The following is a 23,213-nucleotide window of genomic DNA, read 5'->3' on the forward strand; positions in this document are numbered from 1 at the left end:
TAGTTCTGTATAAAATGTTGTCCCTCACAAAAGGTATAATTGCATTTCCTCTCAGTTCATTACATAATATTGCTTGGCATAATTTTTGGGTCTGTTTGCACAGTCTGCCAACCTGATGTGTCAGGCCTGAGCTTGTTTTTTAGCAGTTCAGTGAAAATGTGCAGGAATGTCATACGTTGTCATCAGAAATAATTATGATAGCAATTCATTCCAGTAAATTACAAAGAGGCCAAGTGCTTTGAATATTCACAGAATCCCGGCAAGCTACAGCAGAGAAACAAGTCATTTGGCACATTGTCCTCAATAATGTTTCTCTCCACTGACGTAATTGAGTCTACTCCTGGGCCCCTGCTGACTTTCCATCTTGTTAAATCTCCCTCTTTCTATGAAATTTTAGAAAATTCTCTTTAAATGTTTCATGGCTTTGGCCTGAAAAACTATTTGTGATGGAGCATTCACAATCTTGGTACTTTCAGTATACAGTGATTCTGGTTTCTTTTCCATGCATTTGTCTATTTTTTTTCTGTCACTGTCTCTCCAACAACAAAAAACTATGGTACTTGTATTTAATGTAGCCTCAAGTTTTAATGATTATGAAGGTTTTCCATCTCATCCTTTAATTTTCTTGGTTCCTAAAGGATAAAACACTGACTTCTCAATCACAACCGTTCCCTTGCATCCCTGGTAACATCTTGATTTGACAGCATGACACCTCTCCCTTTTATTTCATATTCCACTAACAGTGGAGTGTCAAAAAACAGTGGTGCTGCCACTCATTCTACATCCAAGTGAATCTACATATTTCTGGCCTTTATCCCTGTATTATTTTACAGTCAGAGTTTGCCATGTCCGCTCAATGTTACCATTTTTGATAAATTTCAACATTATGTTCCAAATTCATGAATTCAGAAATACCACAGTACACCATTCGATACATCTTTTGTCTTTGAAATGCTTTTACCCTGACGTGTGACTTGCCCCAGTCCATATATCTGTCATTGTGGCCTTCAATGCATTTTCTATGGTGTAGGTCTTGAAGGTCAATGGTTTTCTTTTATGGCATATAATTTGGTGTCTTTCATTTGTTTAACTTTTCAATTTTCATCATTCATCCATCAATCTTTGTTGATCGAACCGAACGGTCCTAGTCCTGGACTGGATAGGAAGGGATGATCTAATTGGTTGTCCATGCTCTCAGGTCCAGCAGCAAAGGCCGGACAGTTTCTAATGCATGGGCATTGTCATGTGGAAGTTCTGCTCACAGAACGGCCCTGGCATAACTTCAAGAGCTGCAGGCCTCGCCTCGCTTCTTGTCAATTTCTACAATCCCAGAGACTGTAACCAAATTAAATTAGGTTAAAATAGTTGGGTTTTTTTTAAATACACACACCAAAGCACAGAAATAATTAAAAAAACATAAAGCTAAAGGAAAACAATGGGGGGGGGGTTATCTTCCCCTTTGTCTCTGCTCCTGGCCTGGAGCCCCGTGGTTAAGTCTCATGCATGCACATCCAGGACTTCCATTTGAAGGCTCAATGACAGTCACAGCCAACAAAGTGCAGCCCACCTGAGATCATGACAGACTCCAGAAGTTGACCAAGAACTTAAATCAACGTCATCATTTCCCGCCATCTCGTTTGAAGCCTGCCAGCCTCTGGTATAAAGTTAATTTCCAAAGGATTGTCACACTATCCATGATTTGTTTCTGAGTTTTCTGCATAATTCTTCTGGGGTAAGGGTCATGTATGGTGTTATGGAGTGACAAAACACGCCCATCAGCCCAGCAAGTCCCACCAATCCTACTTTAATCACAATTGTTTTATTCTGTCCAACTACAATGTCAACTAGCTGGGAGAAATTGAGATTCTCATTAACTACTACCTTTACATTTGAGGCATATTTTTTTTCTTTTTGAAAATATAACCAAATAATAATGCAACTTCCATTTATTTTTGTATATTGTTAGAACTGCAGTGTTCACCATTTTTCACATTTATCCCTGCGTTTTTATCTTCAACTTTATCTAAGAGCAGGGCTCACTCTTAGCTATGGTTTGGAATTATATTGTTCATTTTCTAATTTCCTCAAATACTCCATTTGTTTAGAATTGAAATTATTGTATTTTTTTGTCTGCCTCATTTTCAACGCAATATTCTTAAATGCTTTATATTTGTAAATTTGATCCATTTTCATACACCTATTTTCTGACCCAATGATTGAATTTGCTGCGTCTTCCTGAATGTGGTGCCTTGTTTTATACCTGACTCGCAGGGCTTTTCAGCAATTTAATTCTGCCAAGTTATCTCTACATGTAAGCCGAGTTCTGAGCCCTTGTAATCTGGCCTGAGCAGTTAATTCATCGTATTTTTCTGTAATCCTTCGTCTGCAGGTTTCATGAAAGTAGTACTAGCGAGACTGTGTCATTAATGGATGCTAAATTCTGTAGTATCTTGGCATCTACAGAAATTAATGGGGAAATAGGTTTAATCATGTGTGACGATAGGGGTTCTTCGATGCACCTTCTATAATGTACCATTCCTTAGGCCCTGACTTCACATCTTTTCCTGGCTGATTGCTCATCTTAGCCTAGACTGCACTTGGTCAATGTGTTTTGTTTGAACCAACCTTTAAATTTGAAATTGAGATGTTTGATCTCCTTAAAACTAGACTTAATTTGTTGTGTTTGGTCTGACTCTGAGCTCTGCTTTAAAGGCTAAATTCAGATTGGTTGCTTGCACTTCCCCAAACTTCATTGACTCTACTCTTAGCTTCCCATTATCAGTGCCCAAACCTTCCCATATTCTAGTCTGGGGATAAAGTGGGTTTTGGGGTTTTGAAGACAAATGTAGAGGATTTGTGGGTAGATCAAGCTGATAGATTGCTGGTCATTCAGGGCCACTCAGTTCAGCCATTCAGGCTTCTCCGACATCCGCATGGAAGCTGAGAGTTAGGGATAAGCTGAAGGTCAGATGCCTGTCTGCTCTGTCATTGAACCCAATGGTGGAAGAGTTCCTCGCTGAGGGGAGGGACTGGATCCTGCCATTAGCTGTACACCCAGGAGAGCTAAAACTTGAGCAGGGATCTAGTATTTAGAATGGAACCACTGGCATGTGGAGAAAGATAAATAGTCTACTCTGTTTATTTTACTTACTTTTAATGTTTTTACATATTTGTTTGTACTTTAAAGTTTTAATTATGTTTTTTCATCATTTTTTTTAGATTTTTTTAACCATTTGAATAATCCATGTGGGGCAGATAATGGATTGAGTCAAAGAGTATGTAGCCCCATGTATGAGAGTAAATCAGTGCAGATAATCTGTGGTGTTAGCACTTGTGGTAGAAATGTTCCTAATTCCAACCTACACTGATACATACAAGAGTATGGGTTTTCAAATTACATCAAGAAGCATGCAACGACTGAATGACAGCTCTCTCAAACTACATTTGTCATCTTGAGCTCACATTTGCCTGTCCTCGTTATTACTTCAGATCTCTGATCTGGTCGTTTCCAACAAAGCTCCATTAAACCTCAGCCACAGCACCTCATCTTCTGACTGACTCATCCAGCCTTCCGAATTCACCATTAAGTTAACAATGTCTGATAATTAGCATTTGCGGCTCTTTTGGTAATTTCAGGCAATTGTTCTGTGCCCACTTCACCCCCATTATTTGTCCCATTACCACCCATGTTAACCTTAGAGCATCATCTAATTTAATTGCTCCTGCCTTCCGCCTAATCACCGACCCTCCCTTTGTTTCTTTCTCTCTTCTCCACTCTCCCTGCATCTTAAAACCCTTTTTATCTCAAATTCAGCCCAATTCAGATGAAAGGTCAGTGACCTGAATCATTAACGCTCTCCATGGACGATGCTTGACCTGCAGAGGTTTCCAATATTCACAGTATTTTGCTTTAACAAACCACATAAAGAAGTTATTTTTGATACATCCTGACCACCCAAGAGCAATTCAAATTATGGAATGTTTTGTAATTAGTTCAAAAGCCTCTAAAGATATTTTCCTCGTAAATGCATTTTATAAATACTGTACAACGCAAATAGAATTTGAAAAGAACACGTGCTTTAACATTAGTCACAGATTGATGCTGTGTTAGTGTATCGACTCTTTAGTACAGTGATGTCCTTGATTCACAGAAAGCTAAAGGAGTGCCACATCTGCCAGGACACTACTTGCAGCAAACACAGGAGGGTTCTGTGCAGGCATTAGCATTCCACTGTCCTCTCTCAAGCATGGCGTTATTGAAAACCCCCATCTCTGTCAAAGTAAATACCTCCATTCTCACTGATCTCTTTTTTTTCTAGATGACATCAAGGTCTCTGTGAATGATTTCATTATCAAGGCAGCTGCTATCACACTGAAAGTAAGTGAGCTCTAAAAAGGAAATGGTATAGTGTGGGAGATCCGCTTCACATCACAAGCGTTGGTATCATTCAGAGTCTTGCCTGAACCTGATTAGAATAAACTGATGCCTTCAAGGCCAGAAATCTGAGTTGGAGTATTACAGACTTGCTTGATTAAGCCACTTTTAGCACAATAACATTACCAGGCCTCTTTTTCCATATTTCTTTTCAGCGCAGAAAGAGACCACTTCGGCCCATCCAATTCCCTGACTTTACTGTAGCCTGTCCTTCCTTCATTCCCATCAACTCCACCCAGAAACAACCCCTCACTGATATCTTAGTGGCCAATTAACTAAACAACCCGGACACTTTCAGATGCTGGGACAAACTGCAAACTCCATGCAGACAGGAGCCAAAGGTCAAGATTGAAGAGAAATTGTGACCGTGACTCTTTTTAGTGTGCCAGGCAGCTTAAAGTACCAGTGCTCTGTGAGGAATGTATAAAATCCTATCTAAAACGAACATGAAGTAAAGGGAAGAAACGCTAAGAGCACAAAAGGTCGCCAGAATCTGCTGGAAGAAATGAGATGCAAAACTACAAGAACTCTGGGCTTGACTTTGAAACTTTACCTCTGTCTTCTGTTGGCTATCCTGCTGTGCTTTTCCAGTGTTTTCTCCATACAGCACAAGCTTCCTGTTTCTGCTCATAATCACTTCCCCTGGGAATTTCTTCACTTCCATTTGCTCTGAAAGGTACAGTGTGGCAATCAAAGGTTCAAACAAGTTGCAAAGGATGTATGTTAAAACCAGTGGAACTAAAAGTGATAGCTCTGACCACAGAAAGATAGTGCAAGTGAATTATTGAAATAATTAGTGTTGCTAATTCCAGGTCTCCAAAGAAAGTGCATGGTTCTGTGCAGGTTAGATTTTACAAATCGGAGTAACTCTTTTCCAGTTTTCCTGTAAATATGCCATATAGATATATTATTTTGTGACTCTTTAACCAGAATTAACAAACATCTGCCAAAACCCAATGTCAAGAGTAAATGCTTGGCTAATACAATGTTCATAACAATGGCAACTTGTCTGTGTGTTCAGAGATCTCTTTTTGTAACTGGTCCTATTTATCCAGAATGATTATGAGCTTATATTCAGGAATAGGAGCAGCTAAAATCATGTAAGAACAGAGCAATGGAGTAAGATGAGAGTGAGGGGAAAAGCCACTAAAGTGTAAGAGAGATACTTGAAGTAATCTAGCTGGTGCACCTAAACTTTAACCTAACCTAAAAACATTGTGATAGAAATAAATAAGGGGTTAGAACCTGCTGAAATAAGCTCATCCCCAGGAATCCCTGTGTGCCATCCCTAACCTCCACCCCATTGCTTCTTCCCTCCTTCTTTTACTTTAATACTTGAACAAAAAATATGCTAAAAATGTTAACATTTAATTTTATATAAAGATTCATAATGTCATGAGATAAAATGACTGAAAATAAATTTATTTTAAAAATTTATTTTTTTTATTTACAGTAGTAGATTGCGGAATCTGGCTATTGAGATCAGTGCCGCCTAATTACACCCAATTAACCTACAATAAATCATACAGCTTTGGCATGTGGGAGGAAGACAGTGCACTTGGAGAAAACCAATGCAGACACAGGGAGAATTCACAAACTCTATAGACAGCACTGAATTCGAACCCAGATTGTTGGTGCTGTAATAGTGTTGCGCTCACCACGATTTTAACTGTGCAGTGCATAACCACTACCATAACCACACTTTGGTATAGCTATTCAAATAAAAGTAAGAAGATAAAAATTAGAAGCAGGAAAAGCTCATTCATCACCTATGCACCTGCCATTCAAGATGATATTATACCTCAGCACCACTTTCTTGTGTTAATTAATTTCCCTGCATTCAAATTTATCAAAAAAGATGCAAAAACTAAATGAATACATGAAAATAAAGTAGAATAAGGAAAATTGATGAGTAATGCTGGAATATTTTACAACTTTGTCCATTAAGTAAAAATGCAGCTCAGTTAGTGTAACTGTTACCGTGCCAATGATCGGGACTGGGGTTCGAATCCTGCGCTATCTGTAAGGAGTTTGCATGTTCTCCCTGTGTATGTGTGGGTTTTCCTTGGGGTCTTCAGTTTCCTCCCACCGTTCAAAGAAGTAGAGGGTGTTGGTCAATTGGGTGTAATTGGGCGACAAGGGCTTGTGGGCCGAAAGGGCCTATTAATGTGTTGTCTTAAAAAAAAGGTAAAAGTCAAACAAGATCCATTTGGCATTTAGAGTAGATGTGAACAGGCTCTTCCCCTTGATGGTAGGTGAGATTGGAACAAGGGGTCATAAGTTAAGGGTTGGGGGCAGAAATTTTGAAATAACATAAGAGGAAACTTCTTCACTCAGGGAGTGGTGGCTGACCTTCCGGAAGATGTGGTTGCAGCAGGGTCAATTTTTGTCATTTAAGAGGGTTGGATGAGTACATGGATGTGAGGGGATTGGTGGGTTATGTAGGGAGCAGGTAGATGGGACTAGTGGAGTTCACTTAAATTGGTGCAGACCAGAGGGGCCATAATGGCCTGTTTCCATAATGTAATTGTTATATGTTATTTATAATTTGTAGATGAACCAAAGTATCAGCCATAATGATATTTATGGAATGCATTTGAACAATGTGCTGAGGGCACACCCAGGAGATATCTGGTCATGTATAATAAGACTGGGTCGATTAATTATTTATCCCATATGAATGGATCCAATGTGGAAGGGTGATTATAATGTCCAATAATTTCATATGCTGTTTGAGATTAACAAATTTAAGTAAGAAACTAAAATCTCAAGCAGAACAGTTACACCATCAAGAGGAGTAAGTTTGCTAAGGTAGATTGGGGAATTAAACTAACAGTGACAGGCGTGAGAATATTTTTTAAGTATTTCACTACAAATGAATATTTAATATTTCTCTAGAAATGTACATTTAATAAAAGGAAGAAGGATCCATCTGGGATTCGCAAAGGGAAATCAGAATGTTATTAGAATGAAATTGAAGCCTATATGGATGGCATGAAGATTGGAGGATTTTGAAAGCCATGAAAAGATAAACAAAAAATTGAAAAGGAATAAAATATAGTCTGTGTGTAAACTTGCAAAAAAATTGTAAAATTGATGAGAGCTTTGATAAGATAAAGAGAGAATTATAAGAGAACAGCAAAATTAATTGAATTTAGAAAGGGAGATAAAGCCCAGCATTTCAGTTTGCTCAGACTTATTTAGAAGGAAATTTAATAGCTATTGTATGAAAAAGGAAAGAGATGGCGATGAATGCATTCTTCCAAATAAAATCTCAGAATAAAATGTGCAACATTGCACTTTCTTTGACAGAAGGATGACCTGTGCTTCACAATGTCCACAGAACATATTCATTTGAAGGATTCCTGTACCAAGAAAATATAACTACAAAATGTAACATGAAAAACCAGGCCTCTTGCAAGAGAGCAATGTAGATTTTTTTTTAAACTTTATTTATTCGTTCAAAAAACAAATAATATATGACATATGCAGCAATTAAACATGAACATGAACATTTTTTTTATATATATAGAAAAAAAAAGAAAAGAACCCTTCAGCCAACTCTCCTAAGGAGAGCCATAAAAAAAGATAAAAGAAAGAATATTAAAAGAAAAGTTAAATATACATATGAAAATCTAATCAATATAAATTGAAATGTAAATATACCGAGTATAACAGCCACTTATTAATTGAGACTTCTCTTATGAAGGTACCAGAGAAGGGTTATATTTCATTTATGTATCAAATATTACAGGATGGTATGGATAAAAAGGGTTGGGATAGATCTAAAATTAAATGGGAAGCGGATATTGGTTTTATTTTTTCTGAAGAGGATTGGTTAGATATCTGTTATGATAGTGTAACTAGATTGATAAATGCACGTTATGCAATGATTAATTACAATTTTTAACATCAATTATATTTGACACCTGAAAAATTAAAAAAATATGGTTTTAATGAATCAGATTTGTGTTCTAGATGTGGTGATATGGTTGGAACTTTTTTTCATGCTGTTTGGTCATGTCTACATATACAATCTTTTTGGAAGAAAATTCAATCGTTTTTAGAATATCTTTATAAGATAAAAAAAATAATTTTAGATCCAACAGTATTTTTATTGGGTAGTTTGCAACCTATGAAAGGTTTGGGATTAGATAAGTTTCAGTCTGCTTTTGTATATTTAGCTTTATCCGTAGCGAAAAAATGTATTGCTAGTACGTGGAAAGATACAAATATGATTGATATTAATAGATGGCATAATGAGGTGAAATATTGTTTAATAATGGAAAAAATTACGTATGTTTCACATGATAATTATAAGCAATGTAGATTTTGGTAGGAAAGATTTAAGGAATCCCGTAGGGATGGGCGAGGGTTGATAGCAGATTCAGCAGCAGTTAAGTGGTCAAAAAGGAAGCCAAAAATATACCAGATTGAAGAAAGAGGATTATTAACATAAATTCATGGCCACACAATCTGCACTTGGCATCACCACAATGAAATGGATTGAGGACAATTCCCTCTGTTTTTAACAGAAGCATTTTGTCTGTGTCAGTGCAGCAGTTCTCTCTGACAGCTGTGTCTTTTTGCCTCCTCCACCCCTCCATTTTTTTCCCTCAATGAAATGCTTTTGAAGCAAATGCCAGATGTGAATTCCACTTGGAGCAGTGGGGGACCTCGTCAGCTCAGCTCCATCGACATCTCAGTGGCTGTTGCTACAGACCATGGCCTTGTGACACCAATCATCCAGGATGCGGCTTCTAAGGGAATAGAGGAAATATCCACCACAATCAAGGTAGGACCACCTTGATTAACCCTCCCACCTCCACAGGTATGGCTCAGAGTTACCTGCCTTTTTTAATGGAAAATCAATATTCCTATTCAAGTGTAATGATTGTATGCCATCCAGTTTTGTGAGTTAAATAACTATAACTTAATAGTATGCATAAAAAGACAGTAGCCTGCATATTTCTGAGCTGGACTCAGCAGTAGTTCCATACTGAATACTGGTAAACACAAGCAAATCTAGAGTTCAGAAGTGGGCTATTTGGCCTTTCATGCTACTCGTTGTACTTATCAACACTAATCCCCTCTATATGCATATGATCCATAGCCCCGTGCACTCCAGTGATTCATAAACTTGGATAAAAGCTTCTTAAAGGTCTTGAGAGTATTTCCCTTTACTGCCTCTTCAGGCACCCTATTTGAGGCTCCATCCACTTTCTATGTGAGAAAATTCCTCAAAACCTCTACCTCTCAACTTAAACCTCTGTCCTCTTGAGTTTAGATATCTTGGTGAATCTGATCTGCAGCCTCTGCAGTGTAATCATGTCCTTTCTGTATTGTGGCAACTGGAATGGAACTCAATCTGCCAGCTACGGCCTAACCAATCCTATGAATTGTGACATCCCAGTTCTTTTATTCAATGCCATAGCTGTTGAAGGTCAGCATTCCAAATACGTTCTTAAGGATCTTCTCCATCTGTGCTGTCACTTTGAGGGGTTGATGGACCTCTACATCAGAGCCAAGATGGTATGACCAGGAGGGTTACTGTTGATCCTTGGTTGTGAGGTTCGATGTGAGTTAGCAGATGTTTGAATAAGCTTTCAGAGCATAGGATAATCTCAGTACTATATTCTGATTCGATATTTCATTGTTCATCCAACAATGGTAATGTCATTTCCAAATTTATAGATTACATTGGAGCTGAACTCAGCTTGGAAATAGAGCTGTGGACTAAACTCTCTGCCTTGAAGTACCCTGTGTTGATTGTCGGTGAGGAGGAGGTGATGTTGCCAATGCACGCTGATTGGGATCTTCTGATGAGGAAATCGAGGATTCAGTTGCAAAGGGGCAAACAGAGTCAAAGGTCCCTGTTTTACTGGTACGATGGTGTTAAACACCGTGCTGTAATCAATGAGCAACAGCCTGGCGTAGGTGTTCTTATGACCTGACACAGAGTGGAGGGGCAGCAAAATGACATCTACTGACGACTTGGAAGGACTGATAAGAATAGGACCCTCACAATGTATGGTAGGCTTCTGCGGAGTATTCGGGATCAGAGGGCCCTCAGTGTATAAATAGAGGGTCTTTGAATGCGACAGTCAGGCAGATATGGTGAAGAAGGCATATGGGATGTTTGCCTTCTTTAGCCAAGGTATAAAATACAACAGCAACCAGTGTTATGACTTTATCAACAATAAACTTGGTCACAATTGGAATATTACATGCAATTCTGGTCACCCCACGAAAGGAAAGATGTGATTGCACTGGCCATGATACAGAGGAGATTTAGCAAGATATTAGCTAGGATGAATGGTTCAGTAATGAGGAGAGGCTGGACAAGCTGGCTTTGTTTTTCTTGCAGCGGAGGAGCTGAGGAGTATCCAATAAGAGCTGTACAAAATTATGAGCAGCGCAGAATCAGTGGAAAGTGAAACATTTTTCCCCATAAACAAGATGTCCAAAGCTCGATAAGAAAATTCAAAAGGACCAAAGGTTTCTTTTCCACCCAGCAGGTGGTTGAAATTTGGAACATACTCTCAAAGGGGGGCTCGAGGCAGAATACTGAAGAATCCAGACAAGCACTTGAATCACCAAGACATTGAAGGGACAGTGTTATTCAATGGGATTAGAATATTATGAGCCTGGAGTCCCAAATGCTGATTCTGTATTATCAGGCTCTTACATACATCAGGCAGTTATGGCGACTAACAGTATATTGGCCTTTACTGCAAGAGGAATGCAAGAAATGTAGATGCTAGATCTTGAGCTGGAGAGACTCAACAAATCACAGAGAGATGGGCATTCAACATTTTGAATCGGGACCCTTTTGCTTGGCTCTTGTTTAAAATTCTTTCCAAAGGCATTAGGGTTGCGGGTTACTTTCCCCAAACAAGGCTAAATTGAGATTGCTTGCTTCCACTTCCCAAAACCTCATTGACTCTACTCTTAGCTTCCCATTATCAGTGCCCAAACCTTCTCATATTTTGTTTATCTCTGGCCTCTAGTGTTTTCTTGCAAGTTTCCTAAAGCTCACTGCTTCAGCCTGAATTTGTCCCATTTCTGCAAGATGAGATCTAGTCTGTGGATAAAGTGAGTATTTGGGTTTGAAGACAAACATGCAATTACATGAAGGTTCTATTTTCTATAGATGTAATGCACTCCAAAATCATAGCAGTCTCAACCCTCTGTGATTGATGTACTTTCTATTTGAAATCTGCTGGTTGTTTTGCTGAGTACGTGCCTGTGAAGCATGTGAAGCGGAGGGTGCTATCCATCACCCATCTTGCTCAGTTGATTTGTAGCATGACTTTGACACTTCACTGCAGGAAAGACTCAAGATATTACTGGCAAGGATGTAGATAATCTGTGGTAGGTCTTCAGTGTCGTTGACAAGTTTATGCTGACCTCAGAATGGTCCGGACCAATCAGATGCTTAAAAAATAACACTGAATTCCACTTCCTCCTTATTTTCGGCTATTTACCAAAGAAAAATAATCAAATAAAGTTGAGAACAGATTTGTAGACTCAGCTAAATTCCCAACAAATAATTCCTCAACTTCTTCCCTGGGAAAATAAACACAGAGCAAAACCAATCATGTCAACGAAACTCACCTCTAAAAATGAGCTAAAATGAGAGCAGTGAAAGAGGCACTAACTAAGCTCACAGAATTGAGGGATTTGAAACCACCCTATTCACCTGGGTCAGTCTGACCCTACTACAGACAAATCAGCTGATTGCCACACTTGAATAAAATGTACGGGGAGGTGGGGGTTTGCTGAAAGCATTGTGGATACATGTAATGCTGGAGAGGAAGGTGGAGAGACAGCAAAATATGACAAGGTACCAGAAGCGATTAAGGTGGGTGAACTCCAGACACATTGAATGAAGGAAGCAGGAGGCTATAAAACAAGCCTCCAGGGACTGTAATCAACATGGCAGTAAACTGCAGACAGTAGAGATAAAAACAAAGAGTGCTGGAGACACTCAGCATGTCAGGCAGCCTCTGTAGAGACAAGCAAAGTTAGATGGGCTTGCATCAGATTCAAATTAGGACTATAACTTTGAAATGTGGAAGGGGGATAGAAAGTTAGGATCAAAATGGAGAGGGGGCGTGTAATGATAGTGATCATGTTTGCATGGCCATTAGCAAGGCCTTGATTATAGTTATTGTTTGATTATACTTGGCTGCCAGCAGTGGGCTGACACACAGAGCACGATACAGTATGTGGATCTGTAATGGAGGCTTGCAGCCTCATGGCATGTCTCGTGGTGCTGTTTACAACAACTTTAAAGTAAAGAACCTTTTCCTTCATCCATGTGTTGTCTAAGAACTCAAACGTATGAATACAAGATGAAACAGGGTGTCAGAAGTGGGATGAAGGAAATTAAAAGGAAATAACTTAAAAGGTAAAAATCTAAAGTCAGCAACTGATCAGTGAAGAGAAAAATAACAAAGAGAAAAATGGACGACCAGCGAAACTTCAGCTGACAGGTAATGTGGCTGGAAATTGGAAGATTTAAATAGCAATTTGGATTGTATTTAGTAGCAGTCAGAGCTGACGAGAAAAGTAATATAGTGAAAGCATCAGTTTTCTTACATGTGTGGGTGATAAAGCCCTGGACGTGTATAATAACTTCACATTTGCTGCTGAAGAAGATAAAATGAAACTGGAAAAAATAATGATACAGTTTGAGGCATACTGCATAGCTAAATGTAACATGATGTTTGAGAGGCACAGATTTTTCACATGTATGCAGAAAACAGAAGAAAGTATTGAACAGTATGTGACTGAATTGAGAAACAGAAGCAAACCGTGCAAATTTGGTGGACTGACTGACTCGCTGATAAAAGGACAGACTTGTGTGTGGTATTCCAGATAATAGTCTAAGGGAAAGATTGCTAAGAGAGCAAAATCTAGACCTGGAAAAAGCCATAGCACTTTATAGGGCTACAGAAACTGTAAAATTGCAGGCAGAAGAGCTGTTAAGTGAAACTAGCTGCAACGTGGATGCAGTGAGCAAGAACAGACATAAACCGTTTATCAAAATGCGCACCAAAGTGTAAAGAGAGGCGTGGCCAGCGAACAAAAATGAAAGGAACAATCAAAAGCCATGTCGTCAATGTGATACACAACACTTACCAAAAAAGTGTCCAGTATATGGTAAAACATGCTATATGTGCAACAAAAGCAATCATTATGCCCGTTGCTGTAGGAACCATGTGCCACAAAGCAAAGTTCATGCAGTAGATGAAAGGGAGATAGAGGAATTCTATGAAGATGTTGTGACTGAAAACAAGGAAGAAAACAGACTGGATGTTGAGATTAAAAGTGAATGACATATACATTTCAGTTAAATTGGATACTGGAAGACAAATTAATGTAATATCCGAGACTGATTTTAAGAAGATTAGACCCAGACCAAAGATGTATGAAACAAAAGTGAAGGTGACAGGATATTCAGGTACTGATTATTAGTGCAAGGAGAATGCATGGTCAAAGTGAAACACAAGGACAAAGAACAGATGCTAGCATTCATTGTGGTACCAAAGGATGTAGAGGCCATACTAGGTTTAACAGCCTGTGAGAAACTGAACTTGGTAAAAAGAGTCCTTGTTGTGGAAAGCAAAGGAGAGACAGTCTATGATGAACTCATGAAAGAGTATAATGACCTATTTCAGGGTCTAGGCTGCCTTCCAGGGGAACACACAAAACAAGTTTCAAAAATGTTAACAAAATGTTGATAATGAAAATTTAAGTTCTTGGTGTTAAAGTTAAAATAGCAGAGTTATACAAAGAAAACATGTTAGTTAAAAGTAAGCTACTTTTTTAAGAAAGGGAGATGTAATGATAGTGATCATGTTTGCATGGCCACTAGCAAGGCCTTGATTATAGTTACTGTTTGATTATACTTGGCTGCCAACAGGGGCTGACACACAGAGCAAGACACAGTATGCAGATCCGAAATGGAGACTTGCAGCCTCATGGCATCCTTCATGGTACTGTTTACAACAACTTTAAAGTAGAGAACTTTTTCCTTCATCCAAGTCTAAGAACTCACACATACAAATACAAGATGAAACCGGGTGCAGAGTTAGGACAGAAATGAAGAGAACTCTCCTGATATAGTGTGGTGAAGCTTCAGAATTCTCTGACTTGGAGAATTGAAATAGTTCAGTCATTCAAAGCAGAGATGGATAGATTTCTGAATATTAGAGGAATCGTGCGATATGAGTGCAGAGCTGGAAATGCTGTTTGAGGCACATCACGTTGAAGGGCAGAGTCAATTCAAAATAACGAGAGGCCTACTCCTGCCTTAATTTCTTCTGTTCTTCTAGCCACCTTTCCAGAAAGGCTATGTCACTCCATTTGGTCATAAATCCATTGGCGTCGTGATGTCACAGATTCCACTTGCGTAACCCATCAATGTGGGGCCCCAGCTGCTATCTCAGACCTCTGCTAGCAGAGCCCACCTTCACTCCTACCCTCACTGTCAGTTTGCTGGGACCACCAGACCCACAACCCAGAATTTCATGCCTTAACAGGGAAAGAAATGAAGCTTTTTGTTAAAAAAAACCTTCAGAGAACCTCCTGTGGATCATGCTACTGTTGCTCCTCTAGGTCCAAGCTGCCTTGTGGTTTGGGGCCCTGCTCCATGTTGTTGGAACCTCCCACTCATTTCATGTCATTAATTGAAAGCAGAAGAATATAATTAAAACTGTGATTAGCATGCAATCATATTTTATTAAACACAATTGAGTTTTCAGTTTGTGGATGCTGACTGGTGGCTGGCTGCCCACTTTATACATTTTTTTGATATCTATCAAGTTCTTTTTTTGTATATTTTATTTATTGTTCAAAATAAGGCATACAATCAAATATAAAATACAAATATACATATTTTTTACCCTATAGTTCCCCCCCCCCCCATAACTACCCCAAAAGAAAGAAGGAAGAATGGAGTTAAACACATATAACAATCAACCAGTCGCCATGTTTTGTGCTGCCCCAACAGTAGGGGAAAAAAACTCTACTAACATATTTAAACCCATATGTTTCATATAGGGGCTCCACACCTTAACAAAAAAAAATTATTACCTAAATTATGTTATCTTTTCCGACGGAATACAGGATCTCATTTCCATGTGCCATCTTTGAATACTTAGCTCAGTTTCATTGTTCCAAGTAATAGCTAAACATTTTCTCGTCACAGCCAATACTAATCTTATAAACGCAATCTGAAATATAACTAATTTTAATTCCAAACCCAGTTTTTTAATATATCCCAATAAAAATACCAAAGGATCAAATGAAAAAATTCCATATCTATCATAAATAATGCAGATATTTTTAAATCATTGAATGTCCCGGGTCTCACAGTAAACTGGCTACTCTCAATCAATTCTGATCCCTTTTGAATCCCTGAACTTAACCAATCCACTGTTGGTGCCTGACCTAATTACAACATGGGAGACCAGTCAGCCCTCCACCATCCATCCCCAGGTTCCCTGGAGAGTCATCCCATCAGTCTCATACACCACCCCCCACCCCCCCCATCCACCTCCCAACTACCTTATTCCTTGTAGCACAGCAACTTGTTCTCCTTCACATGCCCACAATCTCCCCTTTGAATATTTTGTCATTAGCCTATAATTAAGGGTAGATTAGAGCTGTAATTTATCTTTACCAGCCTATCTTTGGGATGTGAGAGGAAACCAGCCCATCTCCTGGAAACCCACAGAAAAACTTACAAACTCCACATATCAATGAAACTGAGTTGAGAGGCAGAAGCACTCAAGGCTAAGCCACATGCTGATAGAAAATAAAAAGAGCAAGTGATCAGGGACACAGGTCTTTGGCCCTAACACATCTCCCCATGTTCTCGATGGTATGTTCGCTTATAAATGCTGGAAACCCTGCCAATTTCTCCACCTTTTTAAGCAACACATCATAAGAGATACCCTCATCCTTTGTGGCTCATGACTTGACATCTAGGATATTGGGAATGGCCTCTTGGTTGCTTTTAATTCTATGGGTTTTTTTTATAATTAGGGAGCTTGCTGTTGAAAGAACACTCTGAGTTTTGGAGCACAGTATCAGATACCCATATGGGAACAGATGTGTGCTAGCTTGGTGCTGAGCAGAGTCCAAGGGAGCACACAGCCAATTATATTGATGTCAGTGATGCCCTTGTGGTTTTAAAGGGGACATAGGAAAGTTAAAGAGCAGATTTGAGATTCAATAGAAATGTTTGAAGATTTGCAGCCTTCCAAACTAAAGTCTATAAATAAATCAGTGGTAATAATTGAATTGAATTTTTATTAACCAAATATGCAGCTTTTGTTTCGCCTTCTGCTTCTAGTATTGGATATAGAATAAGGATTGATCCTATCACTGATCCTATAACACTATTGTAAACTTGCATTGGCAGCTTCTGTGATTGTGACTTGATAATTTCCAGGTTTGTCCTGGAGGATGAAACTATTCCTTTTAGGATATATTTTTCTACCAGTGAAGAATGTGGGCCATTGAGCGTTCTCTGCCATTCAAAAAGATCACATCTGATCTGGCTGTAGACTCAGCACCATTTACCCACCCATTCACCATAACCCTAATTCCCCTATTCTTCGAACATTTATCCATCTGGTCTTAAATACATTCAATGAGGCAGCCTCTACTGTTTTCTTGGCCAGAGAATTCCACAGATTTACTGCTCTCTGGGAGAAACAGTTCCTCCTCATCTCTGAAATCTACTCCCCTGAATCTTGAGGCTATATCTCCTTAGTTCTTGGCTCACCTCGATTCCTGATTCCACCTTATCTTTTCCTCTGATAATTTTTTATGTTTCCATAAGATCCTCCTTATCCTTCTAAACTCCAATGAGTGTGGTCTAAGGCTACTCAATCACTCTTCATAAAGCCATCCTTTTCAATTCCAGAATCAGCCTCATCTGCACCACCTCCAAAGCCAGCGCAGAACTGCATGCAATGCTCTAGGTGCAGCCTCACTAGTGTCTTGAAGCTTTTAAATTATGCCAACAATTCATTTGCAATTTCACCTCTGAATGCTTCCAAGCAAGATTACCTGAAGTTAGTTATTGCTTTGTCCTCAGACCTCCCTCCTGTTGAAATCACCCCAGAGGAAGGCCACTTTGATTAAGGTGTGTGTCAGATTTTCCACTGTGTGATTGAGTGTAACCACACAATGCAAGTAGCAACCTGCATTTTAAGCAACACTGGCTGCCAAGAAACATCGAAGCAAATAAAACAAGCAGATGACAACCTATTTCTCATTCTGAAACCAGTTTTGAATGTTCTGACTATTTAAAAAGTCTGATTTATTTGATGTGATTATGAGCCATCCTTTCCGTTGCATTCCCACTGTTAGCCCTTTCCCATCGCTTTAATCACCCTCTCCCCCCCCCACCCCCACCATCCACCCATCCCTGTGCCAGATCTTCCACCCTAACTCTCACCCTGCCATAGCCTTATTCCTCCATTTCATGACTCATTTCTCCATAGCTGTGTCGAAGGAGCCTTGGGAGCTACTTTTTTTGAAAGGACTGTTTCTGATTTGTTTCTGCATGTCTGTGACTTTATTTCCCTTCATGCCCCATCACTCCCCTCCCAAGGCGCCACACCTAACAAAATCCAAAATTGGCCACAGCTTGCCACCAAGATAGAAATGAAATCATGTTTGGATGTGAAGTAACCCCTCAGTAATTTGTGAGCACTTTGAAGTCAAATCCAAAAATGTCATGATTTCAAAGTTTATTTTGAGTGAGAGGATCCTAGTGGAAAATGCAGATGAATGAGAAACAATCTGAATGTTTTTATTTTGGAAACATATCACCACATTGAGTTTGTTTTCCCTCCGCTTTACATTTTTCCAAAGGGGATCATATTGAGTGATTGTGCAGGATTTGCACTGGTGTACATTATCTGCAACTGCTTGTAGTATCAACAAGGACAGTAAAAATGTTTCCACTACAAGGGGAAGCTGAATATAGTACTTTGATCTTATCCTTAAGGCAGAAAGAAGCAGCATATTCTGAATTCCACCAGATACCAATAGGACAGCGAACACAGTTTCAGTGAAAAAACATGGGAGTTCAGGGTAGAGGGAGTTTTAAACGGCAGGTAGTCTACTGCGACTGGAGATGAGAGATAGCTTCAGACAGGCGAGCATTTGGAAATGTGCCCACATTAGAATTTCTGTGTTAATATTTCAGTAAACTTCCAGTACCATACAAAATATTCTGAAGTTGGGATCGCCTGTCCTTCTGTTACCTGGAGCAGTAATTGACGTGAAATTACTCTTTTCCCTAAATGAATGATTATATTTACCTTCTATGTGTGAACCAATTTTCATGGTACATGCTGCTTTAACGTTAATATCTACATAAAACCAAGTATATGACAACAAACATAATTTTGAAATGCCTTTGGCATTCTTTCAGTTTTAAATAGTTTACTCTCTTAGCCCTTTCCCATTGTTGTAAATCCCCCCCACCCATCCCTGTATCTGATCTTCCACATCCCCACTCTCACCCTGCCACGGCCTTACTCTTCCATTTCTGACTCATTACTCCATAGCTGTGCCAAAGGAGCCTTGGGAGCTGCTTCATTTGAAAGGATGTTAGGTCTGCTTTGTTCATGAATGAGTGAGACAAACACCAGGCTGAGTCGAAATCAGGGTTCTTTGTTCTTTATTACCGGATTGTAACACTTGCGACCAACCAAGTTAGTCGGAGAATGCATTCTGCCGTTATCAGCAAAATGGTGATTTTTTATACCCTTGGATACATGCTTAGAACATCATCATATCATTACTTGTCCAATGACTAAAACTGTTGCTATCCTTTCCCTGCTAGCTTCCTGCCTCTCAATCCATCAATGTCTCTCTTATCTTGTAAGTACAAGGATGCATTTACATCTTGTTACAGCCCTGTACATTCCCATCTCATGATGTTTTACCTAACAGGAGTACAAGGACACCTCCCCTTCTTGTTACTGCCCTGTACAGGGTAACTCCCTACACATTCCCATCTCATGATGTTTTACCTTACAAGGACTATTTCTGATTTGTTTCTGCATGTCTATAACTTTATTTCCCTTCATGCCCCACCACTCCTCCACCCAACATCTAATAGAATGGAGTTAAATAGAGAGGGCAGCCCAGTTGGCCTAGTGGTTAGCACAATGCCATTACAGTGCCAGTGATCAGGACTGGGGTTCGGATTCCACACTTTGGTATGTTCTCCTCGTGTCTGCGTGTAGGTTAATTGAGTGGCATGGGATCGTGGGCAGAAATGGCCTGTTACCATGCTGTATGTCTTAATTTTAAATTTTGTTTCAAATGATCAGGTTTAATTGTTACATAGATCCACAGAATGATTTAAAGGCTAGAACACTGTCTTCATAGAATAATTGAAAACATGAATTAAAGAAAAAGGCCATTCAACCCAAAATGTTTGTGCTAGTCCAAAAATAACAATGCAACTTTATACCTCCTCTGATCACTGGTTGTAATTCTTCAAGTACATATCCAAGAATTTCCTAAATGTGATGGGGGTTCTTGCCTCTAACATCTTTGCAACTTGTGAGTCCCAGATTTCTCACACCTTGCAGGTGATTTTTTTTAAATCCCCTCTAATAAAATCTGTGACCTCTGGTCTTTGACCCTTCTACTAAGGAAAACAACTCCTTCCTAGTTACTCCAACTAGCTTCCTTAAATTCCTTTTGCACATCTACCAAGATTCCTTCAGCCTTCTCAATTATAATAGGAACAGTCCTATCATTCGACTTTTTCACATAGCCACAATTTTCCACACTTGTCTTCCTCTTTTCCTTTTTCTTCTCTGTCTCCTGTTTCTCTTCCTTTCTCTTAAGGTATGGAGGAGTTATTTCTAGGCTTAATGTGTATTTTAAGGATATAATTTATTTTAGATTTGGTTATGTTCATATATACATTCATTGAGTCATTTTTGTGTGTGTGTATATATATATATTTTCTCTTTTCTTAAAAATTAAATATAATTTGAAAAATATTGCACACTTGTCAGTATCCTTACAAATCTCCTCTAGTCCTTCTCCAGTGTAATTGCATCTTTCCTGTAATATTGTGATCTGTGCTATACCCAGTTCTCAAGCTATGATCCAACAGCTATTGCATAGTTTCAGCCTACCCTCCTAGTTCTTTTATTCTATGCTTTAGCTCATAAAGGATAGCATCTCATGTGCCTTTTTTATTGACCTACCCCACTGTACATTTACACCCCTTATTTATTGTATATCCCTTTGTTTTGTTGCATCTTCCCACATGCACCAGCTCACACTTCTTTGTAATAAATTCTACTTTTCCGCTGATCAGACTATCTGTATCTTCCTGCGGTCAGCTAATAATGATTGCCAAAACTGGCTGAATTTGGTAGCTGGACTGATGGTCATGAGCTTGGTTCTTAACATGCTGTGCTGCGCTGCTTTCCAGAATCTGGCTTAGTGGAATGAATGTCAGACATTTTGTCAGGTGTAGCGATTCTCATTGATTCTCACTGGAATGTCTTCTCCATAATTCTCTCATCCAGTTTGCTAATTTATCTATAATGTGTACCATATTCTGAGGTATATCAAGCTCTTGATGATGGTGAATCTCCATCATAACGTTACAACATCCTCTGAGAAAGAGGGCATAAACTTGTAAACCATTTGTGTCCTCTGGTCTTATTGATGACCATGTAAGAGTTTTCTGTATACATGGTTTAGAAATTCTATGCTTGTCACCAAAATGTTTCTCTATTAACCACTTAGCCATTTTGAATCCTTGATCCAGAGCCATATGCTGGCAACTTTACAAGTTCTCGTGATCATCCACTTGTGAACTGAAGCAAATACTCTAAATGATCCTCCGAGTTGTGACTTTTAATTTCAATGCGGCTTTCAAAGCTTTTCATAAATCCTTGAAATTGAAGTGGGTCACCATCAAAAATTGGAATTTTTAATCTTGGGTAGAGAAGAGAGTGTCTATAACTGAATTAACAATGCAGCCATTTCATCCTGTCTTGTCATGCCTAGATTTATGTTACTTGGTCCACCCGAATTTATGATTCTTGCTGGGAGCGTCTGGTATGACTCTGAAAGAGATGGCATTTGGCTCCCATCTTTGTCCAATGCAGCCATCATCAGGGTTTGATCTCTGGCTCCTTGGGTCAACCTGGTTCATTAGGATCTCATATCTGCAGTCCTGGCTCATCTCCTCTTCTGCCTGCTTCAAGACTAGGTCCATATTGTTGGACCTAATCCACTTAGTCCTTGACCTCGACCAAGTCCTTCTTGTTGGTCTATCATAGGTTCAGCACCGAGTCTTAATCCGCTTAGTCCTCGACCAAGTCCTTCTTGTTGGTCTATCATAGGTTCAGCACCGAGTCTTAATCCGCTTAGTCCTCAACCAAGTCCTTCTTGTTGGTCTATCATAGGTTCAGCACCGAGTCTTAATCCGCTTAGTCCTCGAACAAGTGCTTCTTGTTGGTCTATCACTGGCTCAGCTTTATATTCCAAGACCAGGCCAATGTTGTGGTTCTAACACTGGCTCAACTTTGGTATCAACTTTTTCTGAAGTATCCTCCCTCAATCTTGCTTGTAGAACCTCCTTGATTCCCTTTGCATCTAATTGCCGTTTTTGGAATTTATTTGCTAATTCCCCCTTTTTCATCTTCTTGACACAGCTCTTTAGCAGCTATAGCTGCCATTTCCTCCATAGTGTCGTTTGTCGCACTCAGATATCGAACATGCACAACAATCTCTTCAAAACAGTCCATTGGACAAGCAGCTCCAATTCCCCAAACCATTTTCTAATCTGTAATAAGCACAGAAGGATTACCGCTTCAAACAATGGTTTTTATTGTTGTGTTCCTTCTTGTCGAGCTGCTCTAAACCAGTGGTTCTCAACCTTTTTCTTTCCACTCACATACCACTTTAAGTATTTCCTATGTCATAGTAAAGGATTGCTTAAGGTGGTATGTGGGTGGAAAGAAAAAGTTTGAAAAGCACTGTTTTAATTGTACCTAATTGACTCGTTATGTGCACAGATTCAGAACTCCAAAGGAAATGGGCCAGTGACAATTTTTCTCAAGCAAAATATTTCAGTAACAATGGGGTCTAGAGCAGTGATTCTCAACCTTCCCTTCTCACTCACATCCCACCTTAAGCAATCCCTTACTAATCACAGAGCACCGATGACATCGGAATTACTTAAAGTGGTATGTGAGTGGAAAGAAAAGGGTTGAGGACCACTGCTCTAAACATTGCCAAATTTATCTTTCAAATTCAATTTTAACTTTCTATGTCTTCAAATTCGTCCTTCTATTGACTAATGAGTTAATAATGACCTTTCTCTTGACTAAGATGTAGCGACTATCTTCCTATATAGTTGCCTGTAGAGCATGGAATTTTCTTCTTTATGACTCGCTTTTCAAAAAGATCCATGACAAAGTTGAATAGTTTTCCAAGGTTTATTAGACCTTATGTGAGTTATTACTTGTCAACTTTGATACACAATTAATATGATGCTTAATAGACACAATACATTACTTGACACATTACTTGAAACATAACTTGAAGCATTACTTGATGCGGTCAATAGAGTTTCAGATCTATTCCTAGACCCTACATCTTTTCTCAGAACAAAGAACAACTAAAAACTGACTGTCTTATCTTGAAAACAGAAAGAGAGAGCTAGTTAACCTTGAATCAAGATGTAACTAGGCAATGGCAT

At 39.1% G+C, this 23,213-nt stretch overlaps 1 protein-coding gene across 6 annotated transcripts in view; it reads left to right on the forward strand.

Moving 5' to 3' along the window:
- Positions 1-23,213, forward strand: part of pdhx (pyruvate dehydrogenase complex component X) — a 236,418-nt gene that overhangs the window by 178,225 nt on the left and 34,980 nt on the right. For 5 of the 6 annotated variants that reach the window (XM_069895573.1, XM_069895582.1, XM_069895612.1 and 2 more), the window contains exons 8-9: positions 4,320-4,378; positions 9,072-9,230. In XM_069895573.1, the coding sequence (XP_069751674.1) occupies positions 4,320-4,378; positions 9,072-9,230 (218 nt within the window). The remainder of the gene's footprint in view (positions 1-4,319; positions 4,379-9,071; positions 9,231-23,213) is intronic. The other variant, XM_069895593.1, reaches the window with a different exon arrangement.

The sequence above is a fragment of the Narcine bancroftii genome, chromosome 1 (assembly GCF_036971445.1).
Source record: "Narcine bancroftii isolate sNarBan1 chromosome 1, sNarBan1.hap1, whole genome shotgun sequence".
In the NCBI taxonomy this organism is placed as follows: Eukaryota; Metazoa; Chordata; class Chondrichthyes; order Torpediniformes; family Narcinidae; genus Narcine; species Narcine bancroftii.